The 20,718-nt window shown below is 40.5% G+C and overlaps 1 protein-coding gene across 3 annotated transcripts in view; it reads left to right on the top strand.

Moving 5' to 3' along the window:
- Positions 1-20,718, top strand: part of FARS2 (phenylalanyl-tRNA synthetase 2, mitochondrial) — a 229,694-nt gene that overhangs the window by 142,916 nt on the left and 66,060 nt on the right. For all 3 annotated transcript variants that reach the window (XM_026039766.1, XM_026039765.1, XM_026039767.1), the window contains one exon: positions 2,226-2,377. In XM_026039766.1, coding sequence (XP_025895551.1) covers positions 2,226-2,377 — 152 coding nt within the window. The remainder of the gene's footprint in view (positions 1-2,225; positions 2,378-20,718) is intronic.

Below are 20,718 nucleotides of genomic sequence, written 5' to 3'. Positions count from 1 at the left end.
CCAGTTTATTCTGCCCCCTCAGCATACACATATTTGCATGCATACACAAAAGTCAGTAGGGATTGACTGAATTAAGTGATTTTCTTATAGAGTTGATAATGCAGAGAGACAGATCCTACAGATTATTTCATCTTTAAGTAACTTTGCTAACGTGATATTTGCTGTCCCTCTTAATGTAAGTCTGACTGTGTAGGTAAGTTTGCAAGATCCAGCCACGTTGGATCCCTATGTACACTTCAGTTTAAGTGAGAAAAGGAGTGTTGTTTTCACGTGATTAGCATAATCCAGTTTCTTTTGAGACTAGTGGCAAATATGAATATGCAGCAAACAGACTGTGGCTGCGGTGCTTCTTTCAGGTTTTAGGATATTCCTGAATTACCTGAGCATGTAATTCTTTTTCTTTAGTATCCTTAATACCTCTAACAATGAAAAAAGCCACCAACACAAACTGAGTGGTCATGCTTAGGCTCCTAAGCCACATTTCTAGTTGAAGGATTAAGTGTTCTGAAGCTGGAAATTCAGGAAATTTTGTTTTAGTCCCTTCAGGCTTTGAAATGTGGTCAGGGGGCTACTGAAATGCAGTGGTGGTAGCTACAGGGATAGACGGGGGTGAGGTGTAAATGCAGGGACTGCTACAGTTTTATAACTTTATTTATTTTAAAACATGTATTATGTTGTTAACTGGGGAGTAGCTCTAGCATTTACAGCTGTGACTGTGGTGCAGCACAGGAGACATTTACATTTTATTCGTTTAGCTTTTGTTTTTTTATCAAGAGCTCCTATATGGTGGCTTTATTGTGTGCTTTTTTTTTTTTTTTTGTATTTGGTGTATAGGATATGAATTCATTTGACAAGTTTATTCCTTTAACAAGTTGGATAATCATTTGTGATTCCAGTTTAATTCACAGGAGGACTATTAATTTAAAACTTGCACTGTATTCCTTATCAGATATTTATTGAGGGGTTTACATTGTAAGACTAGGATCTCTGTAAATTGGCATGCTCTGAATTTACTTTTTAAGAGGTTTATTGCTTTAGCAGGTATTCATTTAGGATTTCACTGTTCCATCATAAAATATTCCCAGGCATGGAGTGCTCTCTTTGAGATGATATACTGTATGTATGGACATACACAGTGTACACATCAGCTGTCATATACGGATAGACAAAAAAAATCTTTCGCAGACCTCAAAAATTGTGTACAAAATTAATTACTTCAGCTTCAGCTCTTTCTATTCTTTCTCTTCCTATATTTTCAATTACAGCTTTTATTCTCAGGGCCACTAGACGAGGTCTTTCTGTCTGTAGCAAAGATGCTATGTCACTTTATGCATAACAGTATATTGTGGAATTAATATTTTTCCTGAGAGCAGAATCCATGAATAATCATACTACACAAATATTCTTTTGTTATATTTGGAAGTTCCGTTCCTAAAAAATACTGGGAAAGAGACATTATAAGTGATAAACATATCATGTTATATTAAGAATTATCCTGTTATATATAAGAATCTTTTATTTTGTGAACAATCTTGAAATTCCTTTTAAAAAGTGCAATCCTAGCCAGGGAATAATTGTGTTAAAATTATCTCTTCCTTTTACACAGCTCTGATCCCAGGGTGTATTCACAGCCATAAATGCTGATTTTAGAAAACAAAAAAACTTCTTTTTTTCCCCCTCCCTTTCAGGATCTCTGAGCCAAAACATCTAGAAAAGATGTAATTAAGTACAGTTCTTGTTCACAGGCAATTAACAGAATTAATGCTTATCCTAACTACAAAACCAAATTTCACTTTTGAGTGCTCTTCTGAATTCATTTGCCTCTTAAAAAAAGAAAAAAAGAGAAAAGGAAAAGGGGGAAAAAAAGGAGAAAAAAAAGAAAAAAGATACCATCTTCATTTCTTACCTACAAGATTTTGCTTAGCAAAAAGATTTTCATTATTAAACAGGAATGAAGACTCAAATGAATTGAAGAAGTGGCACCTGCACATCTTTCTCTCCTTCTGAACGAAGCGAAGTATGGGGACCTTTAAAAGATATTTTCTAAAATAGAATCTAGCATCTCTGTTGTTTCTGAGGTGAGACTGCACTGGAAAATATTTTTCAGAAAGCTTCCAAAATATCTGTCCTGTGTATTACACAAGTTCAAAGTAGAGTTGTATGTATTCTTACTCAAGCCAGCCATTTATAAAGGTATGGCTTTTTTTTTTTTTCTTTTTTTTTAGCCACTCAGCAAATACCCACCTTTGATCAACGACATCTCCTTTTGGCTGCCTTCCGAGACATACTCTAAAAATGATTTCTATGATTTGGCCCGAACCATTGGTGGAGATTTAATAGAGAAGATTGTCCTACTGGATGAATTTACCCATCCAAAGTAAGTAAAATTTTTGACTTACTTTTCCATGCTGTTAGAATATTTCTAGTGCTACATACCAAGATTTTGGTGCTTACAGAGCACCAAATGTTTAATCCAGAACATTTTCTTTCACACTCTGAAGAATAATTTCAGTTTTGCCTTGGTACTGTGCTTACAGTAGTCACAGTACAATCCCAATGTGTTGCATCCAGTTTATCACGGTGCTAGTGGACACCTACATTCCTGAATGCATCTGTCAGTGCCTCATGCTCTTTTCTGGAGGATGTCTGATATCCTTGTTCTGCACTTTGACTGGTTTTCTCCTTATTCTCTTCCCTTCTTTCCCTGGTCGTCATCCACTAGCAGACCTTGCCTATAAATGTTGGGGGTAATAATGACTGGTTCCAGAAAATGGTTGTTGGTGCTCAGCAGGGAGAGAAAAATGTATATTCTTTCTATTTCTTCTACATAAATATGCTGTTTTACAATCTCTCGGATTGCAGAATGCTTTCTTATTGGCAAAGAGCACTGTTGTGATGATTCTGGGTGCAAAGGTTGGTTGTCCAACTGAAACTATCAGTTGTCTCAGAGACAAATATCAGCTATTTCATATGCACTGTTTTTCATCTTGTTCATTCCAAATCAAGAAGCTAATATCTTCCTGACTAATTAGCTTTTATTTCTTTTAAATTAATTTCTCCCTGTTGTTTTTTCTGGGTTTTGTTTTGGTCCTGTAGAAAAGTAGTTAGACAACAAAAGTATGGAGCGTTCTATGAGGATGATCGCTCATGTTATGCTCTAGGACCTATGTTTTTTTCCTTCCCACATACAGATATTTGATCCAGTTGTTCTTTTGAATTTGGTGTGCCTTGCAGACTGGCTCGATAGGTTATTCCCCAGCCTAGCTTTTGCCATGGTTCAGTGGATTAATATTTATTTGTTCCTTTGCCTTTTCCTCCCTCTCTCTATGTGTATGAGACTTTTTACTGGGACGGAAGTGTCAGTGGAGGATCTGTGGACATCTAAAATCTTGGAGCCATTAATTCTTGGATGCTTCTCACGTGTAAATGGTGTGAGAGGATTTTAAATAATTCTATACTCAAAATGGAGCATCCAGCAGAGCAATATCAGCTGGGATAAGAAAACGAATGCACTTCACTTGTGCATTCACTTACTATTCTTGTAAAGAATAACAAGGTTGTACCTCACAGAGAAGTTGAAAAATAAGTTCTTCCAAATATGAATGACTTTCACTTGAACAACACCGTAGCGTGCAACAGCGTTCCCAATTTAGTACAAATATCTAGACTTCGAAGGCTGCTTACATAGATACAGTAGAATCGACTTGAGAATATTCAGTAAAAATGGGTATTTAGATCAATTTTTGGAATTGGTCTTTCCCATTCTGTCTTGCCAAATGCTAACTTTGTGTGTATCATCTGTGTGTTCATCATCAGTTTTTGTCTGTGTATATTTGTGTTGGTATTACCAAGCAGGTGCCCGTCTTCATTGTTACGTGAACCTCTCTGGGGGAAAGGTGTGTAGTGTGGGCAGCCTTACCAAGGTTGGAGGCCTGGAGAAACCTCGCTCCCTGCTGCCTCCACTGGCGTGGAGCTGTCCATTGAACAACTAGCAGCGATGCTGCTTTGTGCAGCTTCTGCAACTCACTGGAAGAATCCACTTGCACATGGAGATCCTAGTAAGCAACCCCGCATCCCTCACAGCCCGGCTCTTCCTAAGGTTCCAGTTGCTTCTCGGCAACAGCATTCCCGAACCTGCCTGCCCAGCAGAGGAGGCTTCGCAGCAGCAGACTGAGAATGGAAGGAATTCCATTTAGTGTGTGTGAATTGCCTTTTTTTTCCCTTCTTTGAGTGGGTTGTGCTCCTCTTCTCTAATTTGAACAGTATCTTCCATAACAGTGGAGTGGCGCGGTGGGGATAGAATCCAGATTCACTGCTCCAGATTTCTAGTGTAGGTATTTTCTGCTCTGAGCTGCTTTGACACATCCTGAATCATTCCATGCCAGTGTGACTGTTAGTAAGTACAGGGTCTTTTTTTCCTGTGCAAGGAGCTCACCCCGAGTTCTCTCAGCAACTGGGGCAGATGAATGGGAAGGACCATCTCTCACCGAGATTTTTCACACAAATTTAGGGCTTTCCTAGTGTTACTCAGTGTTCATTCTGTAAAGACCTTAGACCCCTATTCAGCAAACATGTAAGTGTGCTGTAATACTGCACAGAACAAATGCTTCTCACCGTCAGGCCAAAAGGATTTCAATGGGTTGTCAACCATGGGTGGTGGGTAGGTGCATAATACTCTCAATGTATTCAACTGCAACAACAACAAAGAGAAAGCTTCTAAAGTGCACCATTTAAAAAACAGTACTTTCCAGAAAATGACCTCATTAAGACTAAAAAAAAAAAAAAAGAAAAAAAGAAAAAAGAATTATAGATATTATAGATATTATAGATAAAGGTTTTCTTTAACATTAGCCATATTAGCTATAAAGGTTGCTTGGCCCTTTCTTTTTAAACCACTGTTTGGGCACATAGCAAACTTGCTAAGCTGTTGAGGACTGATGACTTAAGCAGATGACGTAAGTTGTTTTTGTCTGTTCTGCAAAGCCTTTGCAAGGCTGACTCCTTGAAAAGAAAAGCACTCTACTTAGTCTTAATTCCAAGGTAATTGTCTTGTTAAATGAATGGTAGAGTGTCTGCTTTTATTCAGTGTTATGAGAAAAGCCTTTGGACACAGAAATTAACATTAGAGAAAAGAAAAAGAGTCAGTGCTGTTATGGATCTGTATGTTATGGATCTAGATGCTTGTAATCATTATCTTGAATTTGTAGCAATTCCGGTGTGCCAAGTGGAGAAAAAGTGTAGAGGTTATGAAAGTCTGCAGGATTCCTGTCTTGAATGTTAATTACTTAAAAGTAGGGTTTGATAGTGAAGCAGCTTAATAAGTTCATGCCTGTAGTTGATCACTTCTGCAGTTTAAAACTCAGACCTTTTTGTTGCTTAAAAATGCCAATTTCATGCAAGTAAAGTGGGACAGCAGTCAGGAAACTTGGAGGTGTCATTTTCCTGTCTAATTTACCTGTCAATTATAGGACTATAAAGATTGGTAAAGAGAAAATTCCATACAAATAAATAGTTTAGAACACAGAAAGAGGTCTTTTAATTTATACACTTTTAAAGGCTGTCTGTCATACTGTGTAGTAATCTACAGAGTCTTCTGTGCTTGAGAGACCTTTCAAGATTTTCCTAGGCATCAGATTGATAAACATGCAGCAATATGTAGCAATTACAGTTTGCATTAGCAGTGAGAAGTATTCCTATACAGGGAAAACGAAAAGTGAGAAAAAAAAATAGCATGAGATAAGTAATTGTTTAAACAGCCGTAGCCTTCACCTGTGTAAACAAGGAAGAGATGTCAGTTTGAAAAAAAGAAATGTTGCACTTCTTGGCTATCCGCCTTGCAGACTGGTGATGGTGAGGCATCTTCTAGGCAAGCACAGGCAATTAAAGATACAGCGGGAAGTATTCTCCCTGCTGAAAGCTGAAATTTAAGGGAATGGCAAGTTACTGTGCCTGGTTAATTAGTAACTGTTCCAGCCTAAATACACCTAACGTAAACTTCACTAAACAAGACACAGCATTGAGGTAAAGCCAGTAATGCAAGATATGTGAAGAAGGCTTTCCAGAAAATAGCCTTATTTAGTCTGCCAAAATGTCTTTTTTTTTTTCCTGACAGCTGAAACTAATTGTAATGCATGCCAGCCTAGTGGGGCTAAATCAATTGTAAAATGTGGCAAGTAGATATTATTTTATATTCCAGTCATATCTCAGTGTGAGGTGGCAAAGTTAGGTGTTCCCTATTAGAGAACAAACTACTAGCAGCAATTAGGGAACGTGGAGACTTCCATATTTACCTCTCTTGAATTCTCTTTTTCCTCTAAAGACCTGTTCTTCGTTGCATTGAGTAGGCCCTCCAAGCAGAGAAATGAGTTTTAGCAGCAAAGGCGAGGTAGATATAACTTTTAATAAAAGTGAGTCTGAAAACTAGGATAGTTCAACAATAGTCCTGGGATCCACAAGAATTTCATCCCCTCAATTCCATCGCTGATATTCCAAAGGAGCCCCACTGCCCCATGCTCGGCTTTCTTTGAATTAAAGATTTTGCATTAAATGGAGGACATGGATTTTTTCAGTCTACAATCCTCACCTGTCTGTCTGCGTCAGAGATGTATGTCTGCCAGGTGAGAGGCTGGCTGTGGATCCCAGCTGCTGCTGGGTACCCGCGCTTGGAAATTGCCTTCTTCCAAGTGCCAAAGAGCATCCTTCTCCAAGTGCCAGAGAGCTGCCTGGGAACCCCAGGCAGCTGGTCAGTAGGTTTATATCTGGCAACTAGACCAGGAAATCTGGGAAGAGAGGAGATCCTTGGAAAAAAAAGAAGCAGCATCTATATGAGATATGGATATTGCATTCAAGATATGAGGATGGAGAAGAAAATGAATATTATCTAATGCTGAACAGCTCAGAGAATAATCATGTCCGTTGTTGATGCTTTCCCCTTGCCTTTATGGCAAAAGGCCATCGCAGAGCTTTAGTAGAGAACACAGATGGAAATGTAAGGCCCACAGTCACCTTATTTTTAGGGTATTCTTGGAAACTCAGTGTTGTATTAAGCTTGTTCTGATGGTGCTGTCAGGATGTAACTTCATTCAGTATGAGTAAAGCATATCGTGACTGCAGTACACCTGGTCTGCAGACATACGAAGAGTAAATCACTGAAGATGAAGGAAAAGCTGTGACTCGGCTCAGTTGCTGAAGGAACTGAATGAAACTGTGGAGGGTATGACCAGAGCAGCATCGGAACATCTGCGGGCCATGTGGAGTAAAGCTGTCCCTTAGCAGGAAGCAAAATAATTTCCACAGTTTGCCTTGCAGATTTAAGCTGCCTTTTGCTTGATGCGCTGGACACAAACATGTAGATTTCCATGCTTTTGATAACTAGAACATATTTGTCTATGTGTGGCTTGCAAAATGAGTTCACTGATTTGCCTTTAGTTGTCACTTCTTGTATATGGCACATGCCTGTGCAATAGGCACAAGAAGGTAGTGGCCCTGCCTCTGAATTGTTTCTTTCACATCCTCAGAGATCTTTAAGGACCTTTCAGCATTGCTTTGCAAATACATGATAGGTTATTTTAGATTATGTTGATACTGAAGGAAGAACAGAAATTAGTATTTTTTTTCACTATTTTTTTTTGCAGTGCTGCACTGTCCTCTTTAAGTTCAAGACTTCTGCTACTCAACTTATCTAATCTGCCTAATCAATATGGAAGTCTTTTAGAAATTAAATCAGAAAATGATCCCCTTTTCAGTGGCAGGACATCTTGAGTTTCAGAAAGGAAACAGGTTTCAGAGAGATAAAAAAGGCTGGTAGAAAGATCTCTGCCCATTATTATTATAAGTAAGCAAATCAAATTTGCTGCCATCCAGAGAGTTCCAGTAAGAGCTGTATTTTCATTTTGGAGACTTTAAAATTAATATTGCAGCCATGCACAAATAAAATCCCAAGAATTATAATAAAAATGTGTCTGAAATAATACAGGAAATATTGGCTAATCGTGCAGCAACTTGAAACAGAGCCTTGAAGGTGGACATTAAGTCTGTGATATACAAGCATAGCAGAAAGTAAGCAGCATTTCTTCATTTCAAAAGCAGAAATGATATAATAATGACTATTTTAAAACAAGTGATTCAGTTTTATTTCATGCTGTAATGAGTAAGGATAAGGGCAGGTGAGGAGACCAGAGAGAAGTACTTTGGCCTATATAAAAATAGGGTTGCAACCTAAAAATCAAGTAAAACTGTCTGCAATCTAAAAATCAAGTAAAACTGCAATGCCTGAGCACGCATAATCAGAAGAACAGGTTGGAGACCACAGTGGTAGAGACTTTGCTCCCACTGCTCACAGAGCGAGAGCTGTTGGGCTGCGGGTTGTGCGAGGAGGTCGCAGCCCTGTCCTCAGGACTGCGGCTTCGGAGGAGCCCTTGGGTGAAGTGCAGCTCGTGCCACAAAACCAGCAAGAGCTGGAGAGCCTTGATGGGGAGCATCAGCTAAGTGGTCCAGTATTGCTTTGGCTTAAGCTGTGGTGAAAGGGACAGGCTGAAAGTTCAAGGGAAAAAGAGACACGGAAGGGATGAGTATCTAACCCCTGCCTGTGATACGGTACCGGAATAGAGTTTGGAATACCGAGGATGTTCGTCTTTGCTCTAAGGGATGCCTGCAAACGTTTTCCTGAGCTCAGCATGTTGTGTCTCTTACACTAGGTACCTAGGGGTTATTATGGGCTCATAGTGCTGTTCTGACAAAATATATTCTGAGCTTTGCAAAGAGATTGTTTTCCTACAGCTATGAATTTTAGCAATTTCGTACTTAATTTCCTTTCAGTAGAAAGGGAATGGAAGGAAGGATATGCCTCCATGCCTTCCTTTGTGAGGAAGATACACAGGCAGGCTGAAAAAATTATACAGAACTGTAATCAAGAAATGCACTGTGTACTCAATGGTGCTTAAGAAGTAAATTTTTAATCAGAACAACTAAAAATACTCTGAAGAGGTAGTGTGAGAGACAGTGGGGTGCGGGAATTGATTTGCTGCATTTTGAAGGCAGTGTTGTTAAAAATTTAAGTGAGGGATGGGTAAGAAGAGTTCACTCCTGCCTCTAGATGAATTACTTGCCACTTCTGGAGTGAGCGCAGCGCACTTGTAACCCTGTAAAGTGAAAAGAGATGGACAGCACTGGCTGCTATGAGGCAGCGAGGCAGGTGATCTGTGGCAACACTGTCAGAGATGTGGGGAGCACAGTGCAGATGACTTGTGTCCTTTCTTTTCCAAATAGCGAGGGGACCTGGTCTGTCAGAAGGAGTCAGATCCTATTGACTACTTTTTTTCTGTCAAAGCACACCCCCAGCTCCTTATTGATATATAGGGAAAAAAAAAGCAGTATAATAAACAACCTTATTTTCCTTATTGTCAGATTTGTTGCACCTGTTCTTATCAAGCTGCAGATCAAATGAAATACTTGCAGGTCTGGTGTATTTATTGATCCTCTTCTGTCTTGGTTCTGTCTGGCTTCTGGAATAGGTGAGTTACAGCAGAATAATTCTGGAGCGCTGCTTGCCACTAGTATTACGCAAATTAAAACAATCAGTTCAGTCCCTGAACACCTTGTTGTTCATCAGCCTGAGCACTTTACAATTTGCTGAGGGATTCTTGGAGATTACCTTTAACTGCTGAACTGGCAAAGCCCAAGCAGTGGCTCCTGTGCAAAAAGCAGAAGCTGCTTTTGACAGTAGCTGTCAGAGCACAGGTTTCCTGAGCTTTTCTCTGATTTGGCCAAATAAGTGGAAGACTATTAGTTTGCAGGAGCTCAGCAGCTTGTGGGAGGCTCTGTGGTTGGATGCTAGATGACTTCTGATCCTTTCTTCAACTGCAGCAGCTCGCCGAAGGACTACAGTAATAGCCCTTTGCCACTTTTCTTGTCCTTATCAAATAACCAGGAACAGTACCACCTATTCTCTCTCATGAATGAGAACCTTGTTTGTGTTTGGGTTGTTGTTGTTGTTTTCTTCTTGTAGGCTTCAGTTTTGCAAATCTGCCTGTAATGGAAATTGTGTGCTTTTGAGTGCATTTTTGAGTGGCTTCAAGTATCCTTCAGCTTCTTCTCATTCTGTGAACTTTCTCCTTTGAAAAGGCAGCTGTGTAAAACTAGCAGCTCTCTTCTCTTCATGGCTTCTGCTTAGAGATAGTTGGAAGTTTTGTGGCCAAATATGTTTATAGGAGCATGGGCTGGACAGAGAGAGATTCTTTGTGCAGATACAGTTCTGGTCATAGGGACCAGAGCCTGGATAGTTTGAGGACGTCTTCTCAGCTTCCTAGAGGTTTTAAGGAGCCCAGACTTGGGCAAGGTAGCCCTGCCATGTTGATTGCAATGTGGCTAAAAACTCCAGTGTGTCGTGGACTTTCTGCTTCCTTGCATCTTGGTGTCCTACGTTCCTCCACCAAGACTGAGATTGACTGTCAGCGTTGAGCTCTCCAGTGTAACCCATGCCCTAGCAGGGGCATCTTTGAAACAGCCATCTGCTATTTTTTATTTTTGAGAGATTGAACAGAAAAGCTTTTAATTTTTTCCTATTTTTCCTTTGTAGTACCTACTAAGAGAAGAGAGAGATCTGAGATAGCAAAAAAGAGCATGCACTTTCCTTGCACATGCCAGGAAGTATTGTTTGATATGGAAGTAGACCTTTTGAGTATTTTTTTTTTGTGTGTGTGTATGTACAGATATAGACTTGGAATATAGTCTGCATGTTTTTATTAGGCATCCTCTTCAAAGATTTTTAAATGCTTGGCCTGGAGTTTTTGAATTCCAGTGCGGATTTAGATGTCTAATTCCCTCAGGTTGATACAAATACTCTTCACAAATCAAGTTTGGACAACAGTTACCTGTCCAAACTTGTACAACCTAAACGTATCATAAGAAGCTGTCAGAAGAGCTATAGCATAATGGAAGAGTCTATCCTGTAGAAACAATGTGATCTTTAACTGTTTGGTATCTGCTTATTCTGGGCATTTCTTGTTTCATCTGCATAAGATCTTGAGAAACACCAGGAAATGCCTTAGCTTTGTTTAACAAAAGGCAGAAAAAATCCGTACTCTTTGCAGTAAAATTTGAGTTCTGTGACTTGCAGCTCTTATATTTGGATTTTGTCTGCTGCTTCAGGCCTCTGATAAAAACAGTCACTTGAAGACCATCCAGTGGGAAAAGTATAATCAGCTAGTCATGAAATAAGGAGGTACCTTTTCTCCTTTTCTCAGTGTTCAAGCAGGCACCGTACAAATAGCCTTTCTTAATGGCTCACTCCTGAAGTCTGAGGTTTCCTTCAAACCATATTCAGATCAATTGTGGGTCAGGCTGTGTTCTGCTGTGTAGTCCGTGGCTCTTAAGAGACTTCACGGAGAAAATGGCCTTCACTAACAGGAAATAATTTACTATTAATGAGCTTCAGTAGGAGTCCCATTATTCTTCTTTGGTGGGAGGCCGGTGGCTGACACGCAGACTTGTGGGAGGTTTGGTATTCAGGAAAGGAAAAAGATGAAGTAACCACAGGCCCCCGTTAGAGGCGGGGGGAGACGCAGCCCTGAAGTGTGATGTATCACCAGTGATATTCCGTGCGAAATGTAATCACCCTTCACGGGTAATGAGAAGAGAGGAAACTTAAGTACATGAGCCACACAGAAGACAAATGTCAACTCCCCTATGTACTCAGGCGGATACAGAGCATAGGCCGGCTCTGTAGCAAAGGGATCGCCGAAGTCACAATGAATCTTTCTAAGAGGCTGCTTGGGTGAAGAGCTTAACCTTTTTTCATCATGTCAGCCCAGAGTCGGCCATTCACAACCGCTTCTCAGAGGCAGCCCAGAAATCTTTGCCGCAATTCCCAGAGCACTTCACAGGAGGCGTCACAGGAATTAGCACCATGATTTATTGAGAAGCAGGGGCTGCTGAAAGATAGCTGAGCGAGTCGGCTGCTGTGGGATGCGTGGGGCCCTAGCAATAGGCTTACGAGTGCTTCTGAGTTCAGAGAAATCCGAGTGAATCGCTGTCCTTGTAGACCAGAGGCTGAGGCTACTTCTGTGCAAAACTGTTTCCCTAATAGGTAACTGTGACCATATTCTAATTAGGGAAGCGTTATAATGGCTGCGTATACAGCAGAGGTGAAATAAAATGTTAAATCTTCTGCAATCACATCTGTTAGAAGTTAATTATTGCTTTTGCAGAAGTTCTTGAAATTAGTTTAATCTTGCAGTACCCTTAGTACCTTTTGAAAGTGAAAGCAATCCCCCTTCATCTGGGTTGAAGGAAAGAATTCAGCATGTGGAGGAAACTGGTACTTCTCCCCTCATCCTGTGCTCCCCTCATCCTGTGCCTCTCCATTTTCTCATCTCCCTTTGGAAGGGTTTTCTTCACCCTTGCTGCCACTCTGCCTCCATCCTTCTGTCCTTGGGACAATCATTGACGGGGTTGCTGCTGTTAATGCCTGAGCCTGGGATGCACTCTCCCTTTCTTCATAGTCTCTGCCCCTGCCCCATCCCTTTTCTCGGAATAGCCCCTTATCTGGCCAACCTTCCCCACCGTCATGTGGCTGGTTGGAGGAGCTGCAACAGAGAACAGGTGAGGGAGGGAAATGTCTCTGCCACATCTCAGGTCTGTGTCTTGAGCTGGTTTTTCTTTAAAACAATAATCGCTCATCCTCCCTCAGGTTTTGATCTCACTCCTCCTTTGTCGGCTTTTAGATTAAATTTAGCATGAAATCACAGTGTGTTTGTTTGCCGTGGAGTTCGAATGATGTGAAGAAGCTGAGCATATGTGCTTAGCACTTCCCTAGCAGGTTCTCTCTGAGTTCCTCTCGACATCCGTGGGAAGGGCAGGGAAGGCAGGGTAGGCCGGGGAAGGTGGAACTGGGGCCGTTTAGCTCCAGTACAGGCAAGGCGGGCACGGTGCTGGGCTGCCAGGCATTTCTTGAGCCTTGAAGGAACGTCGCTGTCCTGGGGCTGTTCGGAATTGCCCGTGTGGCACCTTCTGGGGGAACAGGCTTCTGTGCTCATCCTGGGGCTGGCCCTTCCTTGAACCAGGTTGAGTCTGATAATATGGCAGCCAGACCCCTTTATCTTAGGCTAAACATAACCAAACATAGATCCTGTAGTGATGCCAAGGTGGGAGATGAGAGGAAAAAGTCTTTATATGCCCTTTTTCACTTCCTAATATAGCTACACAAAAGAGAGAGAGATTTAGCACTTAATCTTGCTCTTTGTATTTTATGAGTCCAGTACACATTTCTGTATGAAAAAGCCTTATGGATAGAAAGGATATTTTTTAAAGTTAAGTCAACACATTAAACAACTCAGAGGTTAATCATCTTCATGCTGGAAAATGTCAACATAAAGGCTGAGGAAATAAGATTTCCTTTCATTTCAGAACTATCTAATGTCAGCATTCCTGAAAGGGATCATAGCGTTTTCATATTTTTGTTTTTGTCCTTGATAGATTATTTTATTTTGACCTACCAGTTCAGTTCAAATTATTAGTGCAAGAATATGGTTGCCAAATTCGTGAAGCGCTAAGTGTCCTAATCTCTGGATAAAAGGAAGAGAAGTTCAGAGGCTGCTGCACCCCGTAGGATCTATATGCTATAGCAATGGACCTGAGCTGCAAAAATCACATAAATTCCTCCAGAATTCAGGTTTCTGTCTTGCTTCTTTCAAATGCTGTCTGGTAATTTTAATACTAACACAACTGCAAGCAACTTATCTTTGATTATCTGAAATGACATACAAATGTAAGGGAAAAGTGCCTTTTAGTTTTATAATTTATTCTGTGGATGAAGGAAAATAGTATGGTCTGTATTTTCCTGCCCATAAGTGCTCTTGTGGGATAGATGGATAGTAAGGAAATGAATGGCTCCTTGTACTTTGCAACATTTCAACAGAACACTACTTTTTGAACAAACATTAAAAATAGATGAAGATTAATTTAGTATAGTCCCAAAGTTTTGTTTTTTACGCCTTTGCATATGATGGTATCATAGTTCTTGTTTGAGATATTGCCATGCTTGTCTTGCAGAGCAGCGAGGTGGGGGTGACCTCTCTGAAGTCACAGTGGGCCAGTGCACAGCAAATTTGACAGCTTGGGTCAGAGCATTAGCATCAGCTGTGTGGAATAGATTGGATGAATATTGAGCAAGGGAAAACCAGCTAGGATGGTACAACATATTCGAGGTCTTCTTGAGCTAGAATCCAATAAGCAAAACCCACTGTTAACTGTGAGTTGTATCACTTGGACATTTTTTCCTTAGTATCTGTTAATGCATATATTTCTATTTTTTGTTTTATAGCATAAATTTTTTTCTTTTCACAGCTCCTCAATGCTAGCAACTCCCGCTGAAATCATTGGGAACTATAGGAACTCTTAAGTTTCTGAAAATTGTTCCATTACTGTTACTAATAAAGCATTCCAAAAAATCAACAATTTAATGAGATACTGAGAAAATTTAACCTACACATCCTTGGTGGTTTTTTTAACTAATTTTTATATTGACTGTGATGCATATTTGCATGTCCAAATTGTTTAAGAGGTGGAGATGTGAGAGTATCTCAATACACAAATTCTGGGAGAAGGTAATTGGTTTGATAAGAGCAGAAAAAAAGATTTATGAACTAATGTAATTTAATTTAAAAAAAAAAAGGAAAAAGAAAATATGAGAAAGGTTTTTAAAAAACAAAGATGATAAGAGAAGCCAGTAGGACCATTTATCTCCACAGTATTAGTCCACAAGGAAACATTTAAAAATTCAACTTAAATATGCAGCATGGTATGTAGTAGGTTTCCAGTTTGTACTGGAAATCTTTCAAGAAAATAAACTTCTGTGGCTAACCAAAAATTGTAAAGGCTTAGGCTCTCTAGAGCCTAAGTTACATGTGTTTGGGGTCATGATGACATCCCAGTATGAATTCTAGACCCACAGAATTTATGAAATTGTTGTTGTGTTTCATATAGCTTGGAAACATCTATTACTAGACAATTTTGTCAGCAGGATACTAGATTAAATAGTGTCATTTACATTAATATGGCAATATCTTTTTCCTGTATGGTAAAATGTGCACAATATCTAGACAAACTTTCTTTTTTTATCCTAATTTCCTCTGTGGACTGCACTGGGTCCTTCTGGACTATTACGTCCATTGTGTAAATATGAATTACAGTTATATTATACCAAATGTGAAACTGAATATTAACCCAGTAGATCATTATAATAGTCATTCTGAGCTACAGAGTGAATGTGTGTTTATGCCATTTTAAAGTGGTAGATATTTAACATTACATATTTAAGACTTTCCACTCTCTTTTGCTAACCTAGTTCCTTGTGATGACTTTGAAGTAAATCCAACTTTAGCTTGGTGAATAATATTTTAGGAATAAGTTTCTAAGGCACAAGGTTTCTAAGTTAGGGATAAGTTTCTAAGGTCAAGGTAGATTAATTTTCTAGCTTTACATTTGTTTGGGGGTTGAGAATTTACTGGATTTAAAATCTGCTTTGAACCCATGTTTATTTTATCTGTAATATTCCCTCTCTCCTGCACAAGGTCAATTCAGTATATTATTCCACCGGAGAAAAAAAATCTCTGTACTAGAGGCAGAACTACCAACCTTAGGCAAATACTGAATGGAGAATTAGTATACAATCTATATAATATCTGCTTTAAAGTTGCCTTTCAGTATACAATCTGTATAATATCTGCTTTAAAGTTGCCTTGTATACAAGACATCTGCCCTTTTTTTTCCCCTACATTTGGTTTAAATGTTTATTTTCTTCCCTTTTCTTTTTTTTCCTCATCTGCCAGACCTTGTATGATGGTTGATTTTTAGCTGAAGCATCAATGACCTTACATGGAAGAATTTAAAGCAATACAGATTCTCCTGTTACTAATTGTATCATATATTTAAGGATTCAAAACCCAAATGATCTTATTTCATGAATAAATGAAATTTATTCATGCTTTTCAAAGTAGTTGAAAGCTTAGGATGATTCAGGGATTTAAGATGCTTCACCATTGCCTTTCAACTTACAGTTTTGCTTTTGACTTCAGTGAGGTATTCACAGAATGAAATTTCTTGCCTTTAAAAGTTCCATTATTATTGAATTCTACCTGCAGCATGGAGCAAAACAGGAATGAAAACTGAAGAAAAGCAAAGGTTAAAAAAAATGAGACAGGGAGAAAACAGCAAAATTAAAAAAGGGCCATTTTCTTCAAACACGACTAACTACTTTTCTGGATTACCAAATTACAAGGCTGTAAAGAGGCGTGAGTCTTGGCAGCTGATGTTTAGCGCTCCTGAAAATGTTCTGCTTTGGATGTCTAAAATTTTCAACCAAAAAAGTATGCTCTAAACTTCTATATCTTTTGAAAGCCTTGACTGAGAGTTTAAAAAAATATGCAGAGGAGAAGACAATTATGAATATTATTTCTACTATGTAATTCGACTTCAGCGTGTTTTCAGGCTGCATATACCCTTTCCTGCCTGGGTAGGCAACAATTCTCTTCTGTGCTCCCAATTCTGTGCTTGATTTTTCTCTTTTGAGTGGAGAAGTTTCTCCTGGGCTTTGCGGATTCTAATTACCCCGAACTTAGATTGTCACTCCAGTTTGTCACAGCCATTTCGAATTCTAATACTGCCTTCTGGCATTCTTCCCGTCTCCATAACCACACAGATTTTAGCAGTGTACTGTTTATCCTATCATCTAAAATGATAATGTGTACTGGTTGCAGCATTCAGGTCATTGTGGTCTGCCATTAATTATTTAAAAAGAAAGGTCACTAGTTCATCAGGACTGAAATTTAGTCTGCCTAGAACAGCTTCATCTTCTCTTCAGTACAGAGCCATTAATTCAAAAGGAAGGATCAGAAGGAAGCGTAAATTTTAGTACTAACTGGAAGAGCTAGAATGCCTTATAGTATTGACTATTCAATTAGCAATTTCATCAGTATCCAGGTTTATCTTGAAGCTTGACATCCAGCTATCACAATCAATAGGCTAGGTCGTGTCTAACTTATTTAGCTTATGGGAGCACAGTCTGATTTAAAAGATTTCATCTTATCAGTACATGTAAGTATAAAATTTTGAGAGTGATTTGAGGGAAATGGTAACATTTAGATAAGAGGGCTGTAGATCAGAGAGACATCAATTTTTTTCAATTAGGATTATTCAGATTTCCTTATTATGACTTTCTTTTAAATCATTTTGACTATTAGGACTGCAGTTTTCCAGGCAGGTTGTGCATGTGTGAAATTTTTGACCTAAATAATGCTGTGATGCAAATGGTGGTTTCCTATGGCGTTTTCTGAAGACTATGTCTGATCCCTGTTGTAAGAAAAATTCCAGAATTTCTTCACTGGGAAGTTCTGGAATCCATGTGATTTGAAAATGGGTTTTTAAAGTGTTGGTGAATTGTCTTTTCCCCACCCTTTTAAGAAACTACTCTGGTACTTTCAGGTTCCATATATTTATTTAGAAATAGAGTTAATTTCTCGAGACATTCAGCCTGGTGAGGTAGTTATTTAAATATCTCCATATTTATCACACAGAGTGAGAACAGTTTTTTGCTTAACCCTTACCATTCAAAGACTGAATTGAGTAAGGAAGTATTAATTTCCATATTCACTTTTTACAGTGATCTTGTATTACCTTTTTACTTTGGATTTTCTTATTTTCAAATCATAATGACTATACCCTGACTATGAGATACTGCAATTCATGATCCAGCATGGAGGAAGCTGGGCAAGAAGTAGGATTGCAACCCTGGACTTCAAGAGAGCCGACTTTGACCTCTTCAAGGAGTTACTTGGAGGAATCCCCAGGGCCAAGGTCCTAGAAAGAAAGGGGGCCTAGAAGAACTGGCTAATATTAAAGCACCACTTTCTCAAAGCTCAAGGTGGGTGCATTCCTGCAAGAAAGAAGTCAGGTAAGTTGAGCAGGAGACTTGTATGGGTGGCAAGTTGCTGTTGGGTAAACTTAATGTGGAAGAAGGGCCAGGCCACATGGGATGAATATAGGCATATTGTCAGTGAATGCAGGGATGCAACGAGGAAGGCTAAGGCACATCTGGAATTAGAGTTAGCAAGGGATGTCAGGGACAACAGGAAGGGCTTTTGTAAATCTATCAGCAGCAAGAGGAAGACTAGGGAAAATGTTAGCCCACTGCTGAATAGGGAGGGGGCCTTGGTGACAGAGGATGCCAAGAAGGCAGAGTTACTAAATGCCTTCTTTGCCTCTGTCTTTACCGCTAAGGTTGGTCCCCATGAACTGCAGAGCTCAGGTAAAAGAGAGATGAACAGAAGAGAGGAAGACCTTCCACTGGCCGAGGAGGATTGGGTTAGGGATTACTTAGACAAACTGGCCACCCCCAAATCTATGGGCCCAGATGGGATGCACCCACGAGTGCTGAAAGAACCGGTGGGGGTTATTGCTCAGCCTCTCTCCATCATCTTTGAGATGTCCTGGAGAGCAGAGGAGGTGCCAGAGGACTGGAAGAGAGCCAACGTCACTGCAGTCTTCAAAAAGGGCAAGAGGGAGGAGCCGGGCAATTACAGGCCGGTCAGCCTCACCTCCGTCCCTGGAAAGGTGATGGAGCAGCTCATCCTAGAGAGCATTTCTAGGCATGTCAAGTAGAAGAAAGTGATCAGCAGTAGTCAGCATGGATTCACCAATGATGGGATGACAGGCTCAATGGACAAGGGGAGAGCCATGGATGTTGTCTACCTTGACATCAGCAAGGCTTTTGGCACCATCTCTCATAATATCCTCATAGGAAAGCTCTGGATGTGTGGACTGGACAAGTGCACAGTGAGGTGGATCGAGGGCTGGCTGGATGGCAGAGCTCAGAGGGTGGTGATAAATGGGGCCGAGTCCAGTTGGAGGCCTGGGACCAGTGGGGTCCCCCAGGGGTCAGTACTGGGCCTGGTGCTATTCAACCTGTTCATCAATGACCTGGATGAGGGCACGGAATGCACCCTGAGCAAGTTTGCAGATGACACCAAGCTGGGTGGAGTGGCCGACACTCTGGAGGGCTGTGCTGCCATCCAGAGGGACCTGGACAGGCTGGAGAGTTGGGCAGAGAGGAACCTCCTGAGGTTCAACAAGGACAAGTGCAGGGTCCTGCACCTGGGGAGGAATAACCTCAGGCATCACGAGAGAATAGGGGTTGACTGGCTGGAGAGCAGCTCCACAGAGAGGGACCTGGGAGTCCTGGTTGATACCAAGTTAACCATGAGTGAGCAGTGTGCCCTCGTGGCCAAGAAGGCCAATGGGATCCTGGCTGCATCAGGAGGAGTGTTGCCAGCAGGTCAAGGGAGGGGATCCTGCCTCTCTGCTCAGCTCTGGTGAGGCCGCACCTGGAGTATTGGGGGCGGTTCTGGGCTCCCCAGTACAAAAGGGGTGTGGATTTTCCAGAGAGAGTCCAGCAGAGAGCAACAAAGATGATTAAGGAACTGGAACATCTGTCTTATGAGGAAAGACTAAGCGAGCTGGGCCTGTTTTCCCTGGAGAAGAGAAGGTTGAGAGGGGATCCTATCAATATGTATAAGTACATGAGGGGAGAATGTAGGGAGGAAGGGGCCAAACTCTTCTCAGTGGTGGCCAGTGACAGGACAAGAGGTAATGGCTGTAAGTTGAAACACAGGAAGTTCCATCCCCAGGTGAGGAGGAACTTCTTCACTGTGAGGGTGCCAGAGCCCTGGCACAGGCTGCCCAGGGAGGCTGTGGAATCTCCTCATCTGGAGATCTCCCAAACCCGCTTGGATGCCGCTCTGTGCCCCGTGCTCTGGGTGTCCCTGCTGGAGCAGGAAGGTTAGACTAGTTGATCTCCAGAGGTCCCTTCCAACCTCAGCCATTCTGTGATTCTGTGTGATATCTTAAAGGAGATAAATCTGGGTCCTCCAATCAGGAATCCTGCTGTTGATTCCTGTGTGAGACTTTATTATAGAAACCTGATGTTTGCTGGATCTGGAGATGTAGCAGTATCTCAGCAGTTTGAAATCATTATGATCTACTCTCTGTTCCTTCTACTCTTTTATTCATTGATTATTTTTGTCAGGAATTCTATTTTTAAAAAATCTACATTTACTGACAAATTCAAACTAGTGTTTGTTATTTTTATCATGGAGAATATCTGCAGCTTGCTTATCATTTTTACTGCAATTCTGAATAAAAAGAAGGATCTAGAAGAGAGAGAAAATATGTATTTGTATATTGTACCTTATGATAACCAAATAGTTGAAGCTTTTCCAAGTTTAAAGGGTAAGAACTGAAATCCACCCACTTGTCATGACTGGTCAGAGGATCAAATAGATGAAAAGCTGTTAAGCTCTTCTGAAGAACACTTGTTTCTTGACCCAGCAGTGTTTGCGTGGTGCTACCCACAGAGTGCTGAAGCATCTTAGACAGAGGCTGCAATCCTGGCTGTTAATGGTTCTAACTGAAAAACTGCACCCTTTACTGAAAAGTTCCATGTAGATTATTGAAGTTCATTAAAGAACTTGGTTAATGATCAAGTCAGACATGTGCTTCAGGAGAGGCTTTCAAAGCACAATGATAGAAAAATATCCAATGAGAGAAAAAGCTAAAAAGTGATGGCTTTTAAACTCTGTATTAGAGACTGCAAATGAAAAAAATCATATGTAATCCATCATGCATGGTAAGTTACTATTCCAGTATATTAGTTTGTCCCATCATTTT

Source organism: Nothoprocta perdicaria, unplaced genomic scaffold (genome assembly GCF_003342845.1).
Source record: "Nothoprocta perdicaria isolate Ctin4 unplaced genomic scaffold, notPer1 scaffold_24, whole genome shotgun sequence".
Taxonomy (NCBI): Eukaryota; Metazoa; Chordata; class Aves; order Tinamiformes; family Tinamidae; genus Nothoprocta; species Nothoprocta perdicaria.
Note: the sequence above shows the minus strand (reverse complement) of the source record. Positions and strands in the feature narration are given on the sequence as shown.